Source organism: Pimephales promelas, chromosome 7 (genome assembly GCF_988280905.1).
Source record: "Pimephales promelas chromosome 7, fPimPro1.hap1.1, whole genome shotgun sequence".
Classification (NCBI taxonomy): Eukaryota; Metazoa; Chordata; class Actinopteri; order Cypriniformes; family Leuciscidae; genus Pimephales; species Pimephales promelas.
The window spans coordinates 19,714,472-19,731,795 of NC_142775.1; the positions used below are offsets into that span (position 1 = coordinate 19,714,472).

The window sequence follows — 17,324 nt, forward strand, 5'->3', positions numbered from 1 at the left end:
AATGCAAGGGATTTTTTCCCCCCGTTTTATCATACACAAGGTGAAAATATCGAGTGATAATAGTCAGGTAAACGTCCAGTCCTTCAAAGTTTTGGGGTCCGTATTTTTTTATTTTTATTTTTTTTAAATTATGATGATGAAATTAATACTTTAATCAAGCAAGGATGCATTACATTTATTAATAGTGACATTATATGAAGAGTTCAGATGCAAAAGCCTCTAAATGCCATTTGAAATTTTCTTCTTTAATGATGATTTTTATCAAACTTGTATATTTACGTTCAGTAATTTCACTTAAATAACAATTAATAGGTAATTATCATTGCCATTTAAGTGAAATCACTGAACTTAAATATACAAGCTTGATAAAAATGATCATTCTAGAAGAAAATTTCAAATGGCACTTAGAGGCTTTTGCATCTGAACTCTTCATATACATTTATAATGTAAAAATTCAAATAAATGCTGTTCTTTTAAATTTTCTAATCATCAAAGAATCCTAAAAAATGTACCATGGTTTCCATAAAAAAATATTAAGCAGAACAACTGTTCTTATCATTAATAATAATAAGAAATGTTTCTTGAGCACCAAATCAGCATATCAGTAATGATGAAGCCTGAAGGCTGGAGTAATGATGCTGAAAATTCAGCTTTGCCATCACAGAAATACATTAACAGAAAACAAATAATAATTGTGAAAATAATATTTCACAATATTACTATTTTACTATATTTTTGAACAAATAAATGCTTTTGTGGGCATACTGACCGCAAACTTCTGAACTGTAGTGTATATGGGAGAAGAATGGGTTATAACTGAATGTAGAATAGTAATAGTGATTTTTTGCCACAGAAAGTACCACTAAAAATAGTGGCGGTCTTACATGAGTGAGGCTGGGGGATAGAGCAGGACTGTGCTGAGGGCTTCTTCTTACACTCCCCACATCAGTCAGTCGGTGTTGGGAATCATCCCATCTTCCGTAGGCCAGGTCAATCCCTCCCAGGAAGGCCAGTGACTGGTCAATCACCACCGACTTCTCATGGTGTGCCCAGAGCAAAGCAGTGGAGGGCATGTGATCAGGGTGTCGAATGACCTGTCAATCAGTAGAGATGGACAGCTTGTCAGGTTCATTTTCTCAAATGCACAAGGCATTGGGAAATTCTTTAAAGAAAAAAGACTAAGGGTGTGTTCAGAATACTACAATTCTGCTCAGTCATTTCTTGTATGTTTGTTATGCACAACACTAAAATACTACTATACATGCACAAATGTTCAAAAGTTTAGGGTCAGTACGTTTTTGTTTTGTTTAAAAAAAAAAAAAAAAACTTGACAGTAAAACATTTGTAATGTTACTAAATATTTCTATTTCAAATAAATGCTGTACATTTGAGCTTTCTATTTATCAAATAATCAATCACATTTTTTTATTAGGGTTATATTTAGCAGCACAAGTGTTTTCATTGTTAATAAAAAATAGTGTTTCTTAAGCGAGCAAATGAGGGATAATGTGACACTTAAGACTGGAGTAATGGCTGATAAAAATTCAGCTATGTCGTCACAGAAATAAATTACACTTTAAAATATATTAAACTAGAAAACATTTTAAATTGTAATAATATTTCACAATGAAAATGTTTTTACTGTATTTGTCAAATAATTCCAACATTGGTGAGCATAAAATCTTTCAAAAATATGAACATAAAAAAATCTTACCAAACCCAAACTTTTGAACGGTAGTGTACATGAAATACAAGTACTTCTGAATATGTCCCAAAATATACAATATTCAATCAGAACAGATATGAAAATGTGGATTGCCTGAAAATTCGTTGAATCAATCAGAGGACCTGTTACCACAACTTAAGTAAATACATGGTTATGGTTGCAAGTAAAAAAAAAAAAAGTATTGATTTAATTAAACATTTTTTTTTTCGGCATAATAATGTTGTTCATTACATTACATATTGCATGCAACATAAACATTTTTTTTTGATTGATTTTTTTAATTAAGTTGGAGTAACTTAATGAAATTGTCTTTGAAACTTAGGTAGTGGATAGTGGTAGTTCTAGTTCCCAGCATGCTTTGCATAAGACTGCATAAGGAGAATAAATGTTGCAATTAAGTGTATTTTATGTATTTTTTAGTGAAAGACCTGTTAGTGTTTAATGTTTTTATGTTGTACATTTAAAAGAGTAATGCTTTCTGTAATGCTGAAATTTGTGTGGTTACCATTTTGCAGAAGAGTATACGAAATTAAGTACTTAAATTACATTACATTACATAAGTTTCAATTAGTATCTGCTATAATAGCTGTGGAATAAATAAGTTTATATAACTGAAACAGATAAGATAAATTGGTTCCAGGGCTACAACTCAAGTAGTTGGAGTGACTACATTTTTTGAGTTTGAAAAAATTGTGTTCATGTTACAAGGTCCTCTAACTCAGTATAGTTTGTTGGTTTAACGTACGTTTTTAGAGTTTAACTTTCGTTGATTCACCAAATTTCCTAAATATAAGCTAAAGAAATACAGCGGGCTCTCAGCCAAAAATAACACCACAATGTAGATGGTGTCAACTTTTGTGTGAAGCAGCTGCGTCTCCACCAGCTTTGGCAGAGCCTCCAGAGGACGCCGCCCCTGGCAGGTGTTTCTACACCAGCAGGGCCCAGGAATACCTCCATCCAGCTGCTTTGCCGCACACGTCCTTGGGGTGTGGATCCCAAGCCACTTCCCAGTGTCACTCCTCTGCCCAGATTCAACCAGCGCTCCAATAAGATAATGTGACGGCATGTCAATCACACACCGGCCTGGGGTGCTACGGTGATGAATACCACAGCGCTATGGTGCCATAGAAGCTCTGTGGCACCAGGGGAGAAAGCAGACTTGCAGCCCCAAGCTCTTATAGAGACAATCGGCAAGGGAGAACCTGACCATCTTCAGATACAATCCGTTGGGTTCCCAACAGAGTGATCCCTGACATTCTACTACAGAGTATTTTGGCAATGTCCAAACACGATCTCAGTAACATGCTACTCCTTTGTCTTAAGGGGAAGTAGTGCGCACACTAGGTGTTCTCGTGTTTCCTTTGATTTGATTTGATATAGCCTTAGTTCTTGGAGAGATATGGGTAAACGTAAGAGTGGGAAGCTGATTCAGAGGGACGGGTCTCCTCTTTAAGACTGTCATTTCTGGGCATAAAATGTGCTTTTGACAATGTTTGACATTCTGATCGACTCACCCTGATGTTAGGGTGAAGTCCCATCAGGGTCTTCTTTGTGTACTCGCTGTTGAGACCCATCACTACCTCGACTTCTTTGTAGAGCAGGACAAAGATCTTCACTCCTTGTTGCTGAGTTGACAAAAGACAAAATGATGTTAAAACAACGTTCGGAGTGGGAAAACCAAAGAGAACTAGGTGAACTGTGAGGTGCAACACAATATATGGATGTGTGAGAAGTAAAATTAAACTGGCTGAAGTCCAGATTTGAGCAGGTGTTCAGACTCACTGCTTTTCGCTTGAGGACGTGGTCTAATCTCCACATGTTCCCATCTACTACTGGTCGTTTGAGGAAGATTTCTGGGCTTAACCTGAGGGCCATATCAAAACCAATCAATTTCTTTAACAATTTCCACACAACTTTCATTCTTTATTTCTGTCATTTTGAAGGCATAATTCCCCCCAAATTACCTATTCATCCTCTCATTGTCCCAAACATTTATGGGTTTCTTTATACTATGATAGGTGAATTTGTTTATGAATATCCTGGCCAAGAATGTGTTTTGGTTTGAACATTGGGGAGAGTTTGAACTGTGAACCATTTCAGTGGGGCCTAGTTAACAATTACTTAACCCTTGTGCTGCATTAGATTTTTAACACCGTTGAGTGCATTAAGGACCAAAAATGGCCACATATTAAACATTGCCTAAAATATTATATATTATTATTATTTTCCACTTTTACCAAGTTAAATCTTTTAACCAGCATCAGTCCTCATCATAACTACCAAAAATGTATTCAATTTCAGGATTTTAACCCTTTAATTACCAGTTTTGTTTGCGAAACCATCGATTTGTATAAGAGGAAAAAACACAAAAATTCAATTATTTTCAATAAACTAAATGCAAAGAGAAAACTTTAGATTTGGATTGTCACAGTCCCACTTTGCAAAAAATCCCACTTAGCGCGTTAGAGACCAAAAATGGCCACCTATTAAACATTGCCTATTGCCTAAAATAAGGTGCATTTCCACCCATAGGAAATACATATGTAGTGACGTCATCTGGTGGAATACACTATATAATGCAAATATAATGCTTTTGCTTCAAAATGAAAGGATGTTTGTGCAAAAATCATGTTTCATGTATTACTGACAGCCTCAGATTTAAACAACGTTTTAATGGGTTTCAATGGGCCATTTTTGGTCTTTATGGTGCTGAGTGTTACTGTTTGATCTACACAGTGTGTGTTATACATATTTTGCAAAATGGGATCACATTTTTTACATGTATCCAAAAAGTCACAATTTTGCCAAATTTCATACCATTTGCATTAAAACAGCCAAAATGGTCAAAGAAATTAAACTGCAAAAGACCAAAAATGTCCCTAATGCAGCATAAGGGTTAAATATTATTTAAGCATCTGGACCCTTATAAGTTTGATTTTCTTCTTTAAAATACCATGGGAAGTCATACTATTTTTCCTTAACATTGTCTTATATTGAATTTGTTTAATTCCTTCTCCTTAACAGTTCCTCAGGCTCTTAACGATTTAGGCTCTTGGAGTATCTGAAGGCCAGGTGTTTCCTAATATTAGTCATAATTACACATTTTACACATGGAGGAAACTGATTGTTTGGTCAATAATTCAAGAAGGTCCAGACTTTAAAGCTTTGATTCTACCTAGTACTTGCCTTGCACCATAGTTCTTGTAATTATATTACAGTAGCATTTGTTATAATAAAGTTATAATTAGGTGAGACCATTGATGGATCCTCATTAGGCCAATGTTGGCATATTAGGCAAATAAAACATGATACATTCTAGTATTGGTGGTATTTAGTAGTTTAAAAAGCTTGCTAATTTATGTTGGTGCAAGATGGCTTTCTCCTCTTTTCGTCAGTCTTTTTGGTAACACTTCATTTTGAGGTCACTTTTTAACATTCTGTTGACTAGAAGTAACTTTCCAACTACATGTCAACTAACTCTTAGTAGATACAGTTTACTAATACTCTACTAAGAGTTAGTTGACATGTAGTTGGAAAGTTACTTGAATGTGTTGAAGGGACCATCAAAATAAAGCGAAACTATATATTTTTTAGTTTATGTGGCTATTTCACATCATGTTTGACTGTCTGGATTTCACATCATCATCATAGCATCAAAATTGTGCTGACAATTGGTCCATTCATTGATAATTAATTTTAATGAACTATGGTATAAACACTGCAAGGGTTGTACTTGCCAGTTTTGGTTAGCTAGTGGTTATTGGCTACCACTTGCCGACATTAAGAGCTGCAACATTGCTCATTAAATTGTAAAAGCTAGGACCGCAAGGACCATGGGAAGTAATTGATGCTGATTCGAATCTGTACCACCAGGCTGTGATGAAGATTTCCTCCTTTGCTCCTTCCAGGGCATCAGCTAGGGCATCAAAGTATCCAGCTGCGTTGACAAACCTTTAAAAGGAGCACGGGGTGCCACATTTAAGAACTGTGTCAGGGTACTTCAAAGAGATTTGAGAGAAAATGTTCTGGTAAGTGTTGCTCACGTTGACATAAAAAGAACATAATAAGGGACTAGTTTAACTTATGAGATTAATGTAATATTTTTAATTAAATTATATACTGCACATTCAAATTTATTTAGAAAGTATGAATTCTGTCCTCTATAGTTTTAATTGGAGTATTATATTTAAGTAATTATTGTGCATGCATAATTCATCACCATTTTGAAGTAGTGTTTTCTCGAACAGGTGTGAAAGACCCATGGCGGTTTTCCCTCAGAAAGTCCTGTCCAAACATTTGAGAAAACTCGTCTATGGAGTGCCCCCACCAACGAGCCTGCCTATATGTGGAGCATTTGATAGTAAGTGACCTGTCAAAAAAAACACAAAAAACAAACAAACAAAAAAACCTTGTAAACAAAACAAATTAATTTAAAGTGCAATTATCTTACAATTTTATTAAGATTATACTTTTTGTTATAGAGAATACTGAAAATGCTGCTGTATTCAAATGCTGAATATGTTGCTGTAGTGTCAGTATAGGAAATGTCAGTTGACAAGCATTGCTTTTGCCATTAATTGTAATAATCCAGTCTGATAACAGCCAGAATGATCTGAGCTCACCATCATTGATTATATCTGTGATTATTTGAAGAAACAGAAACAGCAGAGACAGACTAAAACCAGAAGAAGTGTGGCAATGTCTCCAAGACGCTTGAAGAAACCTTCATGCACACTCTCTCTAAAAGATCTAGCATTTTTTTTTAAAATGCCTCTTTCCTGCCGCTCGTGCCGAGCTGCACTCAGCGACAGGGACCTCCATGTCATCTGAGTTTCCTGCCTGGGAGAGGATCATGCAGCTCTCGCGCTCACTGACGGCAACTGCCCTCACTGCGAGCTTTTGCCCATGGTGACTTTGAGGACTCACCTGGCATCCTTCACCGAGACTGCACTTCCACTCGCTACAGTGTGAAAGTGGTGTCCATGGATGCCTCCACCTCGGGACGGGGAGCGCTGCTTGAGGGCAGACCATTCTTTGGCCAGTGATTAGAACGGGACAAACTAAACATTTCTAGACATAAACTGTCTAAAAATGATAGCAGTTGACAACACATTGGCGTTTTTGTCCCCGAATAAAAGGTCTCCACGTATTGGTCTGCTCAGACAACATGTCACTGGTGGCCTACATAAATTGCCAGGGTGGCATCAGGTCCCGAAACCTTTAGAGGCTGACGGAAGGCCTCCTGGTCTGGGCTCATTACGCAGTACTTGTTCCCTCTTCTAGACAGTTTTACAGGTAGATTTGAAGGGACGTTTCTTCAAGTGTCTTGGAGACGTTGCCACAGTTATTCTGGATTTATTCTGTTTAGTTTTTTTTCTTTTTTTCTGCTTCTTCATGTAAACCAAGACAGACTCAATGATGGTGAGATCAGATCTCAGCGTGGATCATGACAGCTGTTGTCAGACTCCTTGTGCCAACAAAAATCTCACTGGATTATTACAATTAATGGCTAAAGGAATGTTTGAAAATTGATATTTCCTATTGACACAAAAAATAATAGTATTAAATCCTTATATACAGAGAAATACATACAGAGAGAGAGAGAGAGAGAGAGAGAGAGAGAGAGAGAGAGAGAGAGAGAGTTTAAAAGCATGTTATCTAACAATTTCTGCATGATGAATAATCTGCAGTATAAAACACATTTATCTCAACCTGCCTGCAAAGATTCTCAATAGTGACTCCGTGCCTCACTCCGATCTCCCGGGTCCCAATTTTGATGTGAAATCCCTTATCATATAGAATCACGGTGCCTACTTGGCCATCCTCTGGCCTCATGTAGAGAACAAAGGAGTCTTTTACCACCAGCCACCTGAAACATGAAGCAGTCACCACATGAGAGCTAAAACAAGGGGGAGCGCCATTCTATCAGCTGTGGGAAAACATCATAATAACCTAAATAAGTAAACAACCGCAACAGAAGACATGCCACGACCCAAAGTCTCAGCAAGGCCGCAATCCGAGGAGCAAAATTCAATTGGGGCAGAGTCTTCTAGTGTTTGCTTTTAAGAGCTATGTGAATTATGTAAGTGTAATGTTACTGTATTTGCTTGTCAAAGAAAAAACAATAACAACCCCGTCTGCACAGATGAAGTTCAACATCAGCATCTGTTATTCACCAGTATTCATTTCAGGGCTTGATGTTCTTACTTATGAAACCAAGAGACTGAGATCACACACTACTGATTGAAGTGTTTTTCTCAGAAAGATAGTATGTTCTGTCCCCACGATGTGAACAAAGGTGAAAAATAAAAAGGTTGGTTTTCGACACAGTATTATGATTTCCTAGTAAATTATTGTAGAGGAGCTCTCACCTTTTGGACCACCGGTAACAGACACTGTTGGATCCGCACCAGTAACATACAGGGAATGTGTTTCCTCCTGATTTCTTTAAGATCAGACCTTCACTTTTGTCAAGGCAAATAAACATATGAATGAACAAATGCTAATCAAGCCAAGGATTGTTTTATTGTATTGTTACTATGTACATTCTTACATTCCCTTTGGTCCCATATCCTGAATAAATGAGATTTGACTCACTTCCAAAAATTCAAGCTGAAATAAAATGCAGTTAGCATTATTAGCATCAATAAGCCTCAAAGCAGCTTTAAGGCAAATGTGTATGAGCCACAAACCAGTTACTTTAAAATTTGCCTATTTTTATTTCAGTTAAGCATGGTTCTTTGAATCATTTTAGTTATGGTGACAAAACCACAAATTGGCTTCTGCTTTGTACAGTCCAGTTCTACCTTAATAATAAGTCAGGGAAGTGTGAGGTGAAAACTGGAGCAGGGGAAAAATGTTTCTGGGTACAGGTACTCTTTAATTAGCTATGCAAACCATTGCTAATTATGTGACTGTCAGAGAATTAGCCTGTGAAGCACTGAGCTAAGTGTGGAATCACATCTCAGAGGCGTTCTCTACCAAAGAGCCTGTTTTAATGAGTGGGGACACAGCAGGTAGAGATCCTTCCAGAACCTGCATTCTGCCACAATGGTAATGGAACCATTCTTTTTTATGCTAGGGCTATTGGCAGACAATAGTACGGCACATAGATGATATGAGTAAAGTTTTATTCATTCTTTGATCATTCAGTATCATTATATATCATGACAATGACATTATATTACCATCAAATGGTACTGCCACAGTACTTTTTCGTAAGAGCAAATACAAGGAAAAAATCTTGAGATGTGACGTACCGTTGTAGGGTGTGTCCTATATAAGGGTCTTTTCAATATATCCCTCAGGTAGTTCTCAAGTTGCAACTGTTAGAACAAAACGAAGACTCAAATGCTAGAAAGAAAGCTAAAATATAGAAGTGTTTAAGCATTAATTATGCCTTTTAACTTTTTACTCCATATACTGTGAATCACCAAAAGGATTATTAGAAACACCATACTAATACTGTGTTTGACTCCCTTTCGCCTTCAGAACTGCCTTAATTGTATGTTATATTGATTCAGCAAGGTGCTGAAAGCATTCTTTAGAAATGTTGGCCCATATTGATAGGATAGCATTTTGCAGTTGATGGAGATTTGTGGGATGCACATCCATGGCATGAAGCTCCCTTTCCAACACATCCCAAAGATGCTCTATTGGGTTGAGATCTGGGCCATTTTAGTACAGTGAACTTATTGTCATGTTCAAGAAACCAATTTGAAATGATTTTTGTGACATGGTGCATTATCCTGATGGAAGTAGCCATCAGAGGATAGGGTACATAAAGGGGTGGACATGGTCAGAAACAATGCTCAGGTAGGCTGTGGCATTTAAATGATGCCCAATTGGCCAACTCGCCAGACCAGGCAAAATTTTGTCTGTCCAATTTTGGTGAGCTCCTGCAAATTGTAGCCTCTTTTTTTTCTATTTGTAGTGGAGATGAGTGGTGCCCATTCTGACATTCATTTTGGAGTTCAGGAGATTGTCTTGGACCACACCCCTAAATGCAGAAGCGACTGCCATGTGATTGGTTGATTAGATAATTGCATTAATGAGAAATTGAACAGGTGTTCCTAATAATCCTTTAGGTGTTTTTTTTTGTTGTTGTTTTTTTTTTGGGGCAGAGTTTGAATAAAGGGTTGATTGATATTATATGGGACGCTTATGCGTGTCAAGATCAATTTAAGTTGTTCAAACAATAATTAAAATAAATAATTTTACTTTTCTACTGATGAGCTGCTCCTCTTTGACAAGAGCATCAGGTCTTCGTGGTAATGTTGGTATGTGTCCTCCGTGAAACCGTTTGCGGCCTTTGAATGACCTCCTTTTGACTGAGTGTCTGTCAAAAACAGGAAATCTGACTGTCAATATTGGAAAAGATTTGGGTTGCGTGTCTGTGAAAGCACCTCTGATTTGATTAACTGAGAGATAACAGTGCAGTGAGGCTGAGAAAAGAGTTTTTCGTAGGGTTTAGGGGCGCTAACAAGAATACATCTGGGACAAATTGAGTACACCCAACTGAAAAATGAAAACACTCAAAAAGCAACGAAGCAAGTTTGTTTTCTAAGACTTGTGGTGTGTTTGTAGGAGCGTACTGTATGTATATAAAGATGAAATTAACACAGTGCATCTTACATTCGGCTTGGCAGGGGGATTTTTAAGAGGGCCTTGAATTTGAGCAGTTCCTGATGAAGTGCCTGGAAGTGCTTGAAACGACGCTTGATTTTCCACTTGAAGTTTCCGTGGCTCAATTCTATAGTATACAGGTTGGGATTCAGCACCTTTGAGTGGATAATTTCGAGAAACAAGAACTGACTGAATATGTTTCGGTACTAATCTAATGATTACACATGGTACTAATGTATAGATATATTTTTAAATAATACATAGTATTATTTTATTTTTGTTCTTTAGCAAATAATTCAGTTGACTATTACAATAGTTCAAAAATTGTTTCAGAATGTTTTTAGTGTTGAAGAAATATGTACATGGTTCACTTATATTTAAACATGGTAGTGTTTAAATTTGCATTACCCTAGTAGACGTGAATCTCTCCACCTCTGTCACCTGAACCAGGATTGGCACTTCTTCAAGAAATATTACACCATCCAGGGACTTGAATGGAAGAAAGTTGTATATTGCTTGAAATGATATGTTCCTTGATTCTGAAAGTAATCATAATATTGAAATGAGACATTGTAGTGATTTTTTTCTCAACATAATAATCATATGAGCTGGTTGAAATCAATAAGAAAACACTAACACACACATACGTTGTAGTAATCATTCTGATTCATGTTAGCCTTGTATTTTAAACTGGCTGATAACATCATAACAATCAAAAAGTACAGCTACTTTAGATATAGTTTGTTTGGCTTTTTATCTTTTGAAGTTGTGCAGTAATGGCATGCAGAGGCTCCATTTGATTGTCAGCAGGATAGCGATTGAAGGCTCCAGCTGGAGGTGTATAGTATGCTGTGTGCTCTGAAGTTTCGCAAGGCTAAATCTGCTCTGTATCAGATAATGATTTTAGCAAAGCTTTTACCTGCTGAAATATTGTTCCTGGAAATACTGATGAACAAGCACTGATTTAGAAGTGAGCATTTACAGCACTTTGTACGGTAAAAAATAGTGCCAAAAAACATTTTCAATAAATGGTCAGTGAGGTGCTTACCATTCAGGGAAAAACTGGATCTCAGGAGATCAAAATAAATATTATATGAGATGAATTTTCCTATTTATTTTATATGATGTTTGTAATTTTTGCAACACTAAACAGACATTTTTTCGCTTCAGAGCCAAGTTCATTCTTCATTCCACAAGCCATCCCTGTATCATCAGCTTTTCTAAACGAGCAAGAATCTCAGTTTTGATGTGACGGTGATCTCCCTGTGAGTGCACAATTCCTGCTTATCTGTGCAATGGTTTTGCCAGTGAGTGTGTTTCTCCCCGGGCGCTTCAGCACCGAGTTTCCTCTCTAAAAGAGCTTGCACATGGCACGTCTTTTTAAAGAGGCCTCACCCTTTAAAGATGAACGCTCTGTTGCGATGTAACTGTGTCCTCAGAACGCTTCTTCTCGCGGCGAGCCTATAAGCATCCATCCAAAGCCTACTCGTCTACATTAGTGGCTAAGTCCTACAGAGCGGCGGGACAGGAAATTGCTTCGCTGCATGCTATGGCCACTCTGCAGGTCTCCTGCGGCTCCAGCCCCTCCCATCCGTCTCAAGCAGCAGCCTTCACCCGGGCCTGGTCGTGGAGAAAGACGCAAGAAGGCGCCCCAGCCCTCTCCAGCCCCACTCCCCGCTAAACGCCGGGCCAAGTGGCGCTCCTAAAATGGGCTGCTCAGGGATGTTGAGTGTTATTTCTCAGGAGCTGGTTGCAGGACCACTCCTTCCCCCGGAGGAGAAGAATCTTTTGTTCTCTTCTCCCCGCTGCTCACCCCTGGTAAAAAAGAAATAACATGTCCATCCCTGAGCACACAGAGTTCTCAGACGACACGGTGCACCGCCCCAGGCCGTGTGACCCTCGTCCTCCTCTGTCCCAGAGCCGGATGACAGTGCGGTACGTCCGAGACCGAGCCGGTCTCATCCTCCTTTGTCGACAGCCCCCTGGCAGAGCAGACCCCTGTGGAACGTTTGTCCTTCCCTGGTCTCTTCCGTGCCTCCCGTGAGCAACCTGAGCCACCCCCACATGTTTATTTCCACTGTAAGCCTCTCTGAGCTTATGTCTTTCCCTTTGCAAGCCACCTTGCCAGCCCTGGGGTTGAAATATTTCACCTGCGGCTGGACACCCCAGTGATTCCCCATATGCATCCTTCGGGTCATATGTGTTTTCTCTAAGTCCGTTGGGCTGGCAGTAATTGCATATCCCCTCCAAGCTATGGGATATGCTCCCCAGTGTACATTGGTATTCCCGTGCTAAATAGGAGTAATTTGTCCGTGCCAGTCTCAGGACAGGGATCTCAGATTTACGCAGGGCAATGGAAGCTGAGAAGGTGGTGTGATTAGACTAGTATTCCCATTCGTCGGCATCCGATAGAACTCGGAGTGACAACGAAAGGGAACGTATTGGTAACGGATGTAACCTTCGTTCCCTGAGTAGGGAACGGGGAGGTTCTGTCTTCCTGCCACTGTCCAATGTGCAGCGGGGATCGCCTGACCTTAGTCTTGGCTCCTCAGTGAAGAAACATGTCTGTATTTCTGCCAGCATCCTCCTTTTATACTCACGAGGTGAGGCGGAGTTGAAGCTAGTGCACGAAAGGACACTGGCTCCACTCAGAGATGTAGAATCTGGTGAATGTGTTTGGGGGAGCATCCCGATGTGGGGGTCATATGCTGCATCCTGACAGATGAAGGCCAGGTAAGGACCAGCGTTCCACAGGGGCCTTCTCTGTCAGGGGTCTGGCGACAGAGGGGGACAAGAGTGGTGAGGATCGTAAGCTCTGCGCACTGCCACCCGCGCCCTCTCTGGCTCAGAGATGGGATGCCAGTTCTTTGGATAAGAGGTTCTCCCCCGGCCTTCCACCAGGGATAAAAATGACCATTTTAGAAGAAAATTTCAAATGGCATTTAGAGGCTTTTGCATCTGAACTCTTCATGTGATTTCACCAAGTGTAACAAGTTCCTGCATCCTGCACAACATTCCAATCAACCAATCAGATTTGAGAGACAAGTTTCCACATTCTGTCAAGTTTAGGCTTACAACAAGAGTTAGGTGCATCTACATCAGTGTTATTCATTTACCATTTCCTGATTTTAGGGATGTTATGGGTAGAGTTAGGTTATATGTTTATATACAAAATTTTCATCATCAACAAAATATGTTGATCCAGGAACAGTCTTGCTCAGCAAATATATAGCCCTCATTTTCTGTGCATCCTTGTCTGTTCTCATTTCAATTGTATTAAATAAATGGACTGCAGAATTACTGTAGATCCTGCCTCTTAACTCTCCTTGCTGTAACCAGTGAGACACCTACATTTATGCTTGCATTATGTAAATCATATTCCTTACATTAGATTCAGTATCAGCTGTGCAGAGACCATGATGTTTCTATTGCACTATGCTGCTCCAAAAAGTCCAATATAGGATCGTACAACTCACTTTCCTACTGACATTATGAAAGCAGTATTCTGAGAGCTCAGCAGTCCTATGAGGTAACTGATAGACACAAAGACACATTGAAGCAGCAGTTTACCACCACAGAGCTCAGTATGGCCACTTAAGTCAAGCTCCTCTGGGTCGTCTTGTAAATCATCTTGGTCTAAGCTGCCAGAGAACCGGCTCATGACCGACTCCAGTCGCTCCAGTTTAGGAGGTCTCTGATGGCCCCTCAGAGACATTTTCTCTTAACGGCTTTTGTCTACAAATACAATGACAAATTATTATTTTTCTATTCAACAAAGGATATACAAATACAAGACCAATGAATAAAGCATTGTATAGTGCTTTTGTGATGACACAATCCTTAATACATTATTTTATGAAGATTTTTTTTTATGTAATTAGTTAAAGATATTTCCTCAGTTTTGATATAGCAGTACCATATTGCAATTATATTTTGGTATGTAAAAAAAAAAAAAAAAAAAAAAAAAAATCCAACAATTAGTATTTGTTCCTATTACCATCTACTTAATGTAGGCACCCCTTCAAATCATTTAGCTGCATTTCTGTGTTTTTGTCTACTAAATATGCATAAATGTTCAAAAAAAAAAAAAAAATTCAGTCACTGATAATTGCCCCCATATGTGAAATGCATGAAAAATGGATTTAATATCAGTTGGCTGGTTGCAGCACTTTGGTATTTATATAATTTGGGAGGGGGGTGGGGAATCTGTTAATGAGGGGCTCCTCCCCTCTCTCCTCACCGGCTCCAGAGCCAATGCCCCAAATGCAAAGTGACAGACAAGTCATCAAAGAACATGGGGATGTAATGTCTTGTGATCCCAGAAAGGGTGACAGACATTGATTTTTTTGCAACCTGACGGTACATGTAATGATAAAAGAAAGGAAAGGTCAGGGTCAAATGGCATGAAAGTGAGGAAATGGCAGGATATCACGCAATGTCACGGGCCACAAACCTTTTCCGCAACTAAACAATGCAAGAAACGCATAATATTAACTTTATCATGTGAAAACTGTGTTATGTGAGGGTATGGTCATTCATATAAAAAAAATGTAGTTAGTACATAATATTGCCTGTACTCATTTTATATTATTTGAATATGCATATTGGAAAAAATTTATTACTTTTGTTGCATGTTTATAGAATTATAGAATTTAATTTATCCATTTAATTAAGCCATTTAAGTGAAATCACTGAACTTAAATATACAAGCTTGATAAAAATGATCATTCTAGAAGAAAATTTCAAATGGCACTTGGAGGCTTTTGCATCTGAACTCTTCATACAGTATAATATATATATATATATATATATATATCCAGGGTGAGATGTTAAAAAGTATAACAAGCCAGTGATAATAAGATAATATTTTGTCTTTTCACTGCACTTATTTTATGCCTGCTTCACATTTTTACTTATGAATATTTATACTTTTCATTCCAATTTGTGTCAAAGCGAGAGAGAAAGCAAAAAAGAAACAGAGAGTATTTTGTGCTTCATTTCACCTGTCATTGCTCCAGTAAGACTAAGAATCTTCCTAATGGCCACGGCAAGGGGCCAACGGCTACAATGAGGGGGCAGAGTCAAACACACTTGTAATTTCCTCTCCCAACAAGACTGTGGACAGCGGGCAAAGGTGTTAATTCTTTAGCTAAAACAGGTACAACAGAAAAATCACTAAACTTATCTTGACAAGAGCCAAGTGTTGTTATTACTAAAATATGCAAATTTTACATATTTAAATACATATTTATTAATAAACATATTTTTCAATACAATTATTGTTCTTATTCAAATTATGACATACAGTATTTTGTAATAAAAATGTTGCATTACGAAGAAAAAAGATTGTAGCTGTAATAATGCTCCACAAACAGCCTACTGTAATTGACCTTTAGTTATTTGTTATAGCTACTTCTGTCACTGATTTAAAAATTATTTAGTCTGATAAATCCTCAGTAACAACAGCTAAAATGTATTTTGTTAAACTTTGTTATTGTCTGCTCAAATGCTAAGTTAAAAGAAAGTATTTCCATTACATCAACTTTATCTGTATTGTGGTCATTTGGGTAATATGTCATATTTACTGCAATACACTCAAATTAGAAACACACATTCAAAGAGTTTACTGGATTAGATTGGATCTGTGGGGGCTCCAAATTCATACATTTATTTAGGCCACAAATTGTTCATGAAAATAATCGCATGTGTGACAACTGCAATGTAAATAAGGTTATTATTTTGTGGTGTAATTAGACAGGATGTGAGTCTCTATGACGGTACAAACGGGACAGAGGCAATTCATTAAGCAGGTAATAGAGCACATTATTGTGCAAATGTTCTGCTTCAGACTAAATCAATCACCACTATAACTGCACATTCTTTCATTAAAGTGAATTACAATGCTGAAAGAGGGGAGAAGACCAGAGCTTGGAACTGCAGGAAGGCAAACTAAAGAAAATATCTAAGTTCTTACCTCGTTATGAAGCCAGTGGAGGAGGAACGCTTCTTCTGATTCTCGAGATTACAACAGGTTGTAAATACTTTGTTTACTCAGTCTTAATCTCTGTGGTAATTCAAATAACTGGTGTCTGTTAATTTGAGGAGTTTCAGTGCTGTTACCCTCTTTGAATTATGTTAGTAGTATGACTGGACAGTTCCATTCACAGCTCTTACAATGTATCATTGCACCATAGGGGAACAAGGGAATGGTTTCACTGCATGCTCAAAGCCTCTATTGATAGTGAAAGCTCTGCCTCTGGTGAGAGTGTTTGTGTTTGAAATGTTTGTACCAGGAATCAGAGAGTTACAGCTAATCTCTGTGATGTCATCCCTCATGACATGGGGACTGGCGTGGTGGTGCAGCTTACTGGCTGCGGTGGTATTTGTGTTGCTGACTGATGTGTCAGCGGTTCAAGAGGATATTTGGACAATCATTATTACAACATGTTGGCACCATTCTAAAATCTTAAATACTGTATCTCACAAGGTAAAGACTAGCTTTCACAATGATCCAAAATTTGCAAGTAGGCCTATATGGGTTAGGGTTAGGTTTAGGTTCCTGGCCTTTATCCAATTATAAAGCCAAACAGAGAAATACAAATTACACAATGACAGAACATAAAGGCTACAAAAGCACAATTTAAATTTTGATCACTCACAAGTTGTGGCCCACATAACGCACCATTACACTTACACTACGCACTACTGACGTAAATGTTGAAAGGTTATTTTCTCATTAAACATCAGAGTCTGATCCATAATCTTAATTCATACACCGACGGCGGTATCAGCCATGCAAGGCGCCATTAAGGTTCCGGCAGCTGGGGATAGGTGTCTTGCTCATGGATATCTCAACACTTGGGCAGGTGGTACCAGGGATTGAACCACCAATTCCGGTTTGTAGACAACAGACATGAAACACTGAGCCACTGCACCCATACTTTTAAGTTATGCTTTAAAAAAAATAAAACAT

At 38.2% G+C, this 17,324-nt stretch overlaps 1 protein-coding gene across 7 annotated transcripts in view; it reads right to left on the bottom strand.

The window, feature by feature from the left end:
* The window catches only part of LOC120466845 (phospholipase D1), a 32,991-nt gene extending 16,441 nt beyond the window's left edge, over positions 1–16,550 (bottom strand). Inside the window, exons 1-15 of one of the 7 annotated variants that reach the window (XR_016169275.1) lie at positions 16,326–16,550; positions 15,355–15,466; positions 13,922–14,086; positions 10,760–10,890; positions 10,361–10,506; positions 9,947–10,064; positions 8,986–9,051; positions 8,280–8,338; positions 8,098–8,190; positions 7,443–7,595; positions 5,946–6,095; positions 5,594–5,677; positions 3,509–3,590; positions 3,241–3,351; positions 885–1,094 (exon numbers count right to left, since the gene is read on the bottom strand). Coding sequence is in view for 6 of the 7 variants with exons in the window: in XM_039655484.2 (XP_039511418.2) it covers positions 885–1,094; positions 3,241–3,351; positions 3,509–3,590; positions 5,594–5,677; positions 5,946–6,095; positions 7,443–7,595; positions 8,098–8,190; positions 8,280–8,338; positions 8,986–9,051; positions 9,947–10,064; positions 10,361–10,506; positions 10,760–10,890; positions 13,922–14,066 (1,548 nt within the window). In the remaining variant the exon portion in view is untranslated. Of the gene's footprint in view, positions 1–884; positions 1,095–3,240; positions 3,352–3,508; positions 3,591–5,593; positions 5,678–5,945; positions 6,096–7,442; positions 7,596–8,097; positions 8,191–8,279; positions 8,339–8,985; positions 9,052–9,946; positions 10,065–10,360; positions 10,507–10,759; positions 10,891–13,921; positions 14,087–15,354; positions 15,501–16,325 lie in introns of all 7 variants that reach the window. The other 6 variants (XM_039655484.2, XM_039655482.2, XM_039655481.2 and 3 more) reach the window with 6 other exon arrangements.
* Positions 16,551–17,324: the final 774 nt, after the last annotated feature.